Consider the following 9,002-nt stretch of genomic DNA (forward strand, 5'->3'; position numbering starts at 1 on the left):
GGTTCCGAGGAGTATTAAGGATAAATTTTTATCTGGATGGGGAGGCTGAACACCTTTTTCCAAGTATCTGATTTGGGATCGAGTTTTCTCTCTGTGTCCTGAGTCTACAGGGATTTCCTGATCTCTAATCACCGTTTTCACCACCCTAAGGAAAATATGTATTGACCTAAGATTAAATTCCACCTCGCCCTGGAGCCTCCTCTGAAAGCAGGAAACTGGAAATCTCATTGTAAGGGTTTCCTGGGGCTCCGAAGAGTCGTTGTCCCACTTCTCTCAGCCTACCCCAATACTGTCTGTTTTTGGACCCAGGGTCACTGCTTCTACAGTTATTTTGAGAGGTTCCTGGTTTGACTCACAATAGATTAATCCACTCTCCAATGATGAACCCTGTGTGTCCGGTACGTGTTATGTTTTGTAGCTGCCCTTCAGTCATTTTTTCCCGCGAGGGGAGATGGAGTGCTTTAAGATGAGACTGACCCTGTGAAGCCAGAAACTGTCAATGAGTAGCATGATGTCCAGGGACCAGGATCCCTCCTCGGTTCTGTCTCTCAGGTCCTTCTGCTCCTCCCAGGATTTGCCTGGAGGGAGGGGAGGAAGGGCTATGCAAATAAGCACCCCCTTCTTATACAGGGGTTTGTCAAATGCCCCAGAGTCTTTGGTTGCTGGAAGGAAAAACAGGATGGATCTGGTGCTGAGAAAATACCTTCTCCATGTGGCTCTGATGGGTGTTCTGGCTGTAGGGGCCACAGAAGGTGAGTGTGGGATGTGTGGACATGAACAAGTGTGAGTTTAGGGTTACACACCTGCTCTGGCTTTTCTCTCCCTAAAGTGGAAGATAGCAGCAGTGCTTCAGGTGTTTCTCATCCATTTGATTTAGTGAGGACATGGGCAACTGAGCTCCCTCCCCACATGAAGATTTGGGTGTGTATGTGTTCAGGCAGTTGGGACTGAACCTGAAAACAACCCCATCTACCTGGACGGGTGAGAGAACAGTATGTCTCTGTGGCCCTAATTTTGAGATGCTCTGAACAGTGAGCTGGAACATGGGTGCCAAGGTAGTAAAATGAGTGGAAACTCATTTAGGCTTTGTCTTAAGCACTTGGGATAGGGTATTTAAAGTGAGGAGAAAGTGAATGTGGTGTTTGGATAGAAGGGTAAAGAGGCGCCTCATCCCCTCTTTGGGATGGGCATGGGTGAACACAGCCAAGGCTTTTGTTCTGGGGCTGGAAGAGATAGGCAGAGGGGTCTCAGCTGAGCATCACATGAAAGGGCTCTGGGGATTGGGGCCTCGTGACAGGAGCAAGGAGTGGGGGTGGTGAGAGGGTCTGGAATGTCTCGTGCTGCTCTGAGGAGGGAGGATTGGGAGTGGAGAAAGAATGGGGCATCTTATGATTCTCTTGTTCTTGTGGTGAGATATTCAGCGGGATGATTCTAGATCGTCCCCCAGGAGAATCAACCAGGTTTCTGGTACATGTTAGAGATGGAGTGAGGATAGTCTGTGATGTGCAGAAATATCTACATTGTACCCCGGTGCCCCCTTTCTCTAGATCTCTGGTCTCACAGACTTCTTTGAACTTCTCCTTGATCTGACTTCCCTCATTCACAGTGTGGTTTCAAGTCTTTTTCTTTTACTATGTTTGTTATTGTATTCTGGAAATATTCTGTTCATATGTGTCCACCCAAGGCTCTTAAAATATTGTGCTTACTTTTTGGATACAGATTTTTTAAATCATAAGAAGACATTTTTCTATATTTCATGAAATTTTGCATGGACTGAGTTTGATAATTTTGTCAAGTGTGAATTAACATTGTGTTTATTTAAGAAAATATTCTTTTTTTTTTTTTTTTTACAGAAACCTACTGAATTTGTAGGGTTTTAAAATAACATGATGTCTGGGATTTGCTTTTGAATGCTTCAGCCAAAAAACAAACAAACAACAAAAATAAAGGATAGATAAAGCAAATGTGACAAAATGCTGATAGCTGTTGGACCTTGGGGAGGCACATGCAGAGCCATCACATCACTTTTTTTCAGACCTCTTTCTTGGTCAGTTATAATCATTTTGTTTGTCCCCACTCCCAATTTCTACTTGCTTCTAGTCTAGTCCATCCTCCTCACTGCTTGCCAAAGCGATCCTTCTAAAACACAAATCTGATCATATTCAAAAAGCTTTTGAAGGGTAAATTTTATGGTATGTGCCATATGTCAATACAACAAACAAAATCATATTTCCCTTGCCTACAGGATAAAGTCCAAACTATTTGCCTGGCACTCAAAGCCCCCACTCCATCTTCTTGGCTTAATCTCTCACGATGTACATCAGCCACATTGCTAGTGGTCTCCTATCATGCCATGTGCTTCCATACTTCCATGCATCTGCTCATGCTGGGCCTTCTGCCTAGAATGCTTTATGCCCCAGGCCAACTATTTACTGAGTCTTCCCCAGTCGACCAGAGTGCAATTTACCTGTTTAAAATCTATCATTTTGTTTTACATTGTACACGTCTATTGTGGCTCATATTAAGCAATGCCTTGGATTATAGCAATTTATGTATATGTCTATTTCATATACTTTAACCTGAACCCCTTAAGAACCATTTCTTTCTCGTTTCTTTCTTTTTTTCTCTTTTTCATTTCTTAAGTTCTTTGCACCTAGCCCAGTGCCTGGTACGTGGTGGGTATTCAGTAGATTAAAATGCACTTTAAGGGACTTCCCTTGTTGTCCATCAAGTGGCTAAGGCTCTGTGCTCCCAATGCAGGGGACCAGGGTTCAATCTCAGGTCAGGGAACTAGATCCTACAGGTCACAACTAAGAGTTTGCATGCCACAACTACCTGACCCCACATGCCACAGTTAATCGCAGATCCCTCATGCTGCAACTAAGTCCTAGTGCAGTTAAATAAATATATTTTTTAATGCACTTTGAATGTGAGAATGAATGATGTGTCACAGACAGTGTTGTCCCCTGAGAAAGGAGTGAGTAATGATTTGAGGGCCCTCATAGTATATCTTCCTTTTTAGGACCCAGAGACAGGGACTGGCTTGGTGTCTCAAGGCAGCTCAGAATTAAAGCATGGAACAGACAGCTGTATCCAGAGTGGACAGAAAGCCAGGGGCCTGACTGCTGGAGAGGTAGGAAGTTGGCAATTTCCAGGGAGGATATGGTGGAAATGGGGTGAGGAAGGGAACGGGGTTGAATGTATTTGGAAAGATAGGGAAGGGAAAGGCATACGGGGAGGAGAAGCCAAGGAGCTAACGCAGCTGCCCTTTTCAGGTGGCCACGTATCCCTGAAGGTCAGCAATGATGGGCCTACACTGATTGGGGCAAATGCCTCCTTCTCTGTTGCCTTGCACTTTCCTAAAAGCCAAAAGGTGTTGCCTGATGGGCAGGTCATCTGGGCCAACAACACCATCATCAATGGTGAGTACCTCTCCACCTCCTTCCCAAGGTTCAGAATCCCTGGTATCCCCGGCATCTCCAATGAACTCAAGGAATCCTCCCCCTTTTCCTCTTCTTCCTGCCTTTTTTTTTTTTTTTTTTACAAATTATATATGTAACACATATTCACTGCAGAAAAATTAGAAAACACAGATAAAGCAAGAAGAAAAAAAAATTATAGTTCCCCAAATGGGGCACAGAAGACCCAGTGGACATAGAAGTTGGATAGACTTGGATTTAAACTGGTTATGAGTATGTGACCCTGGACAAGTCACTGAATTGTTTTATGCTTCCATTCCCTTATCTATAGAATGGGGATGATAACACTTTAAAAGGTTGTTGTAAGGATTAAAGTGTGATAATATATAAAGATTTTAGCATAAAGCCTGCCCTGTGCTGTGCTTAGGCTTAGTTTAGACGCTTTGCAACCCCATGGACTGTAGCCCATCAGACTCCTCTGTCCATGTGGATTCTGCAGGCAAGAATACTGGAGTGGGTTGCCATGCACTCCTCCAGGGGATCTTCCCAACTCAGGGATCAAACCCAGGTCCTAGCCTACAGTATTAGTTGATGTTGTTATTTTTACTTTTATTCCACTAGCTAGAGCACATCATCCTAGACATTTTGATACATGTCCTACCAATTTGTTTCCAGTTTAAGAATATACATGTGTGTGCTCAGTGGTTCAGTCGTGTCTGACTCTTTGTGACCCCATGGACTGTAGCCTGCGAAAGCTCCTCTGCCCATGGGATTGCCCAGGCAAGAATACTGGAGCAGGTTGCCACTTCTTCCTCCAGAGGATCTTTCAACACAGGGATTGAATCCTCATCTCCTGTGTTTCCTGCATTGGCAGGTGTATTCTTTACCACTGAGCCACCTGCGAAACCCCTTAAGTATATACACAGGAATCTTTTATAGTTTCCATTCTCCCTTCTACCACTCCAAGTAAGTTATACCAAGGAGGATGTATATTGGTAGCTAGGCAGTATTCCTGGAGCCCCTCTTTGGGAGTCATGTTAAAGGTTTTGGTGTACAGTAAGGAATGCCAGGGATTGAGGGAGACTTGGTGTCTTCTTTTCAGGGAGCCAGGTGTGGGGAGGACAGCTGGTATATCCCCAGGAACCTGATGATACCTGCATCTTCCCCGATGGCGGGGCCTGCCCTTCTGGCCCTTTATCTCAGAAAAGATGCTTTGTTTATGTCTGGAAGACCTGGGGTAAGAGTCCCCCTTCATTCACACTTAAATTCACTCCTTCCTACCTTTCTTTTGGTCTCATCCCTAAATTCTGTGAGTTTCCCTAATCTTCACTTCCCCCATGACTCCTTCCTCTTCCACAGCACCTAGTCAATTCTATTATACTTCTTTCTGGGAGCCCTGCTCCAATTATAGTCCCATCCCATGGACCCTCTCATAAGGACTCCTTTCCTGCCCAACATATTCAAGCTTACACTCTCTGAAATAACTATTCTTGATACATCTCCTGACCTTCCTTCTCTGGTTCCGTCTCTAACCCTGCCCCAGTCTCCTTTGACTAGTAACCCCTTTTCCTACTCTTCTTCCCAAAAACCTCAGACCAATACTGGCAAGTTCTGGGGGGCCCAGTGTCTGGATTGAGCATTGGGACAGACAAGGCCGTGCTGGGCACACATAACATGGAAGTGACTGTCTACCACCGCCGGGGGTCCCAGAGCTATGTGCCCCTCGCTCACTCCAGTTCAACCTTCACCATTACTGGTAAGGACTGAGGAGGGGACAAGGCCAGCTGCAGGGCAGGAGAAGGTGTGGAGGCTGGGCTGGACAGGATAGGGGAAAGAGGAAATGGTGTGTAACCTTGCAGGGGCAGAACCAGGAAGATGTGGGCAGAGGGATGTGGGGCTTGGAGCCCGTGAAGGGCCAGGCAGCTTGAGTTGGTTGAAAAATATAGCTGTGAAAGAAGCAGCTGAAAGAAAGAACTTATGGTTCTCACTTTCTCTGACTCCAATCCCAGACCAGGTGCCCTTCTCCGTGAGTGTGTCTCAGCTGCAGGCCTTGGATGGAAGGAACAAGCGCTTCCTGAGAAAGCAGCCTCTGACCTTTGCCCTCCAGCTCCATGATCCCAGTGGCTATTTGGCTGGGGCTGACCTTTCCTACACCTGGGACTTTGGTGACAGTACAGGGACCCTGATCTCTCGGGCACTCATGGCCACTCACACTTACCTAGAGTCTGGCCCAGTCACTGCACAGGTGGTGCTGCAGGCTGCCATTCCTCTCACCTCCTGTGGCTTCTCTCCAGTTCCAGGCACCACAGATAGGCATGTGACAACTGCAGAGGCCCCTGGAAGCACAGCTGGCCAAGTACCTACTACAGAAGTCATAGGCACCACACCTGGCCAGGTGCCAACTGCAGAGGCCCCTGGCACCACAGTCGAGTGGGTGCCAACCACAGAGGGTGTAGGTACCACACCTGAGCAGGTGGCAACTTCCGAAGTCTTAAGTACCACACCAGCAGAGATGCCAACTGCAAAGGGTACAGGTAGGACACCTGAAGTGTCAACTACAGAGCCCTCTGGAGCCACGGTTACACGGGGAACAACTCCAGAGCTGGTGGAGACCACAGCTGGAGAGGTGTCCACTCCTGAGCCTGCGGGTTCAAATACCAGCCCATTCATGCCTACAGAAGGTACTGCAGGTAAGGGGGCCACCACGAATGAGTTCATAGAGGTGGGCGTTTGTCACTGCTCTGAAGACCTGAAAGAATTGCTCAGGACCCAGATGGTACCCAATCCTTAGCTTAGCAGTGGAGTCCCCTCAGAATCTTCACTGATTTTAAAACCCCCTAAGTCCCTCTTAATGGCACAGAATAGATCCAGAGTTCAGGAAAACAGGGCCTTCTCCTAGGCCATGGAGAGAAGGCTTATTGCTTCTCCCTCCCTGAAGAGAAGTTCAGGGAGCAGTCTGTGGTTCAGGGAGCAGGTGGCAGTGCTCAGTTGTGTCTGACTCTTTGTGACCTCATGGACTATGGCCCACCAGGCTCATCTGTCCATGGAATTCTCCAGACAAGAATACTGGAGTGGGTGGCCATTCCCTTCTCCAGGGGATTTTCCCTGCCCAGAGATTAAACCCACATTGGCAGGTGGAGTCTTTACCCCTGAGCCACCTAGAAAGCCCCATGTGATCATCAGATAATACTTATACCTCATTTTCTGATTAAGTGTAAACACACAGAAATCTTTCTGACACCACTTCCCACCCCTGGATTCCCATCTCAAAGTAGGTTTACCTGGAATTGTGGTTGGAACACTAACAAGGGAGGAGGGAGATAGTGACACTATAATGACTTAACACGTCAGATGTCTGACCCAGGACCTGGCACAGTGTACGGTGTGATAAACATTTGGGATTTCTAAAATTCCGACTCTAACCCTCACTGTGACTCTGGGGCAGTCATTTCTCTTGGGCCTGTTTCTTTATCTAAAAAAATGAGAGTTCTTAGCTCTTGTCTGATTCTAAGCCTGGATCCAGTAGCTCTGACTCTACCTGGAAAAATGCCTGTTGGCCCTTTGTTTTCAGGTTAGTCATTTGCTTCTTGACTTTGCCTCTTTAATCCTCTCCTGCCAGGCTCCCTGAGCCCCCTGCCGGATGACACCTTAGTCCTGGTGAAGCGCCAAGCCCCCCTGGATTGTGTTCTGTATCGCTATGGCTCCTTTTCCCTCACCCTGGACATTGTCCGTGAGTCTTGCCTACATGTCCGTGAGCTGGTGGAGGGAGGCGTGTGCTGCTTAGGGTTGCCCAGTGGAAGCGCACACCTTGGAAAGAATTACTCACCTGGACAAGAATACCCAAATCCCAGGGGTTTCATATGAAGGCAGGAGAATGGGATTGGGGAGGCAGCCCGAAGACTTTCCTGGCCATGGGCCTTGGGGTAGGATAAATAGAGGAGTCTCAGACTTAAAATCTTGCCACTTTGCAGAGGGTATTGAGAGTGCTGAGATCCTACAGGCTGTGTCATCCAGCGAAGGAGACGCATTTGAGCTGACTGTGTCTTGCCAAGGCGGGTGAGTGTCCCATGGTTGCCCTGAGAACTCCTGGGGTGACCCCTGCCTGTTCTCTGGTGTCTAGTGTCCCTTCCCAGATTCCCTGACGTAAGCTGACATCTCTCCCAGGCTACCCAAGGAAGCCTGCATGGACATCTCATCGCCAGGGTGTCAGCCGCCTGCCCAGCGGCTGTGTCAGCCTGTGCCCCCCAGCCCAGCCTGCCAGCTGGTTTTGCACCAGGTTCTGAAGGGTGGCTCAGGGACCTACTGCCTCAATGTGTCTTTGGCTGATGCCAATAGCCTGGCGATGGTCAGCACCCAGCTTGTCATGCCTGGTAGGTAGTTGGACAAGAGGTAGGATGAAGACACGGGGAGATGGTAGAGGTTACCTACTAGAGGAAGCAGACACTGAATGTAGCCATATCTGGGATTCCACCCATAGGGCAAGAAGCAGGCCTCAGGCAGGCTCCTCTGTTTGTGGGCATCTTGCTGGTGCTGACAGCTTTGTTGCTTGCATCTCTGATATACAGGTGAGATCCCCGCCATCCTGCTCCCACTCCCTTACCCCTTATTACCACCACCACTCTTCCTCATGGGAAGAAACCACCAACCCCTTTGGGAAAGTGTAGAGTCCAGGAAACAGCCCAGACTTGGAAGTTCAACAGGTCTAGGCTGCAGTCTTGCTGGTGGGACCCTGGGGAAGTCGATTAACCCTTCTGAGCCTCTGAAAAGTAGGAAACATAATACCTGTCCTGTGGGGCTGTTTTCAGGGCTCTAGACAATGTGAGTAAAACATCTGGTTCTGAAACAAAAGTGGAATAAATGATGATCTCAATGACTGCTGTTATGAATAATATCAACAGTGGAGGAGGCTGGTGAACTGAGTTCTCCACCTGCCAGAAAGGCAAATCCCTAGGCCTGGAGGGCTGAGGTCCTCAAAGCAGGGAAGATTGTAGGGTGAGAGGGAAATGGTCAGAGCTTACCATAAACATAAGAGAGGATAAACCCTGTTGGTGAGAAGAGGAGGGAGCCAGGATCAAGGCCAAGTCAACCTGGGTTAAGGTTTAGTCTTTTTTTTTTTGGAGAAGCACAAAGAGGTTGCCATTGACCACCACTAACCAGTATCCCTGCTTTTCTCCTAATATCAGGCGAAGACTTATGAAGCAAGGCTCAGCAGTCCCCCTTCCCCAGCTGCCAGACGGTAGAACCCAGTGGCTACGTCTGCCCTGGGTCTCCCGCTCTTGCCCCATTGGTGAGAGCAAACCTCTCCTCAGTGGGCAGCAGGTCTGAGTGCTTTTATGTGACGTCATGATTTACCCACGTAGAGAGCAAGGCCTGTCTTTTCTCTGGTCTTCCCTCAGAGACTACCATTGCCTGAAATAAAGACTCAGAACTTGATGCTGTTATTTCCTTGTTTCTGGAAGAATCTATGTCACTTAAGGAGTGGAGAGATAAAGGAAGGAGGTATACCACTTATTTAACAGCTATCCCAGTGGGGAAAAAAGTTCATTTTATTCAGATGAGGCACTTTCAATGTATTATTTGTGG

At 47.8% G+C, this 9,002-nt stretch overlaps 1 protein-coding gene across 5 annotated transcripts; it reads left to right on the forward strand.

Moving 5' to 3' along the window:
- Positions 1-679: 679 nt before the first annotated feature.
- Positions 680-8,744, forward strand: PMEL (premelanosome protein). 5 transcript variants are annotated; one of them, XM_068971790.1, is made up of 13 exons: positions 680-752; positions 3,023-3,133; positions 3,276-3,422; positions 4,522-4,656; positions 5,014-5,175; positions 5,429-5,869; positions 5,909-5,947; positions 5,993-6,109; positions 7,039-7,149; positions 7,391-7,475; positions 7,584-7,789; positions 7,873-7,984; positions 8,603-8,744. In XM_068971790.1, the coding sequence occupies exons 1-13, from the start codon at positions 680-682 to the stop codon at positions 8,742-8,744; spliced, it is 1,881 nt and encodes a 626-aa protein (XP_068827891.1). The 5 variants fall into 5 exon arrangements, with proteins under 5 accessions (XP_068827891.1, XP_068827892.1, XP_068827888.1 ...); XM_068971791.1 differs by having other exon boundaries at positions 7,897-7,984; XM_068971787.1 differs by having other exon boundaries at positions 5,429-6,109.
- The last annotated feature ends 258 nt before the right edge of the window (positions 8,745-9,002 follow it).

This window comes from Capricornis sumatraensis, chromosome 4 (genome assembly GCF_032405125.1).
Source record: "Capricornis sumatraensis isolate serow.1 chromosome 4, serow.2, whole genome shotgun sequence".
Lineage (NCBI taxonomy): Eukaryota > Metazoa > Chordata > Mammalia > Artiodactyla > Bovidae > Capricornis > Capricornis sumatraensis.

Excerpts from the sequence above, each read along its gene's own strand:
- PMEL (XM_068971787.1), top strand. The coding sequence starts at position 680 with ATGGATCTGGTGCTGAGAAAATACCTTCTCCATGTGGCTCTGATGGGT. Across the intron at positions 753-3,022 it reads GGCTGTAGGGGCCACAGAAG|GACCCAGAGACAGGGACTGG; the intron begins GTGAGTGTGGGA and ends CTTCCTTTTTAG. Across the intron at positions 7,790-7,872 it reads CACCCAGCTTGTCATGCCTG|CCATATCTGGGATTCCACCC; the intron begins GTAGGTAGTTGG and ends CACTGAATGTAG.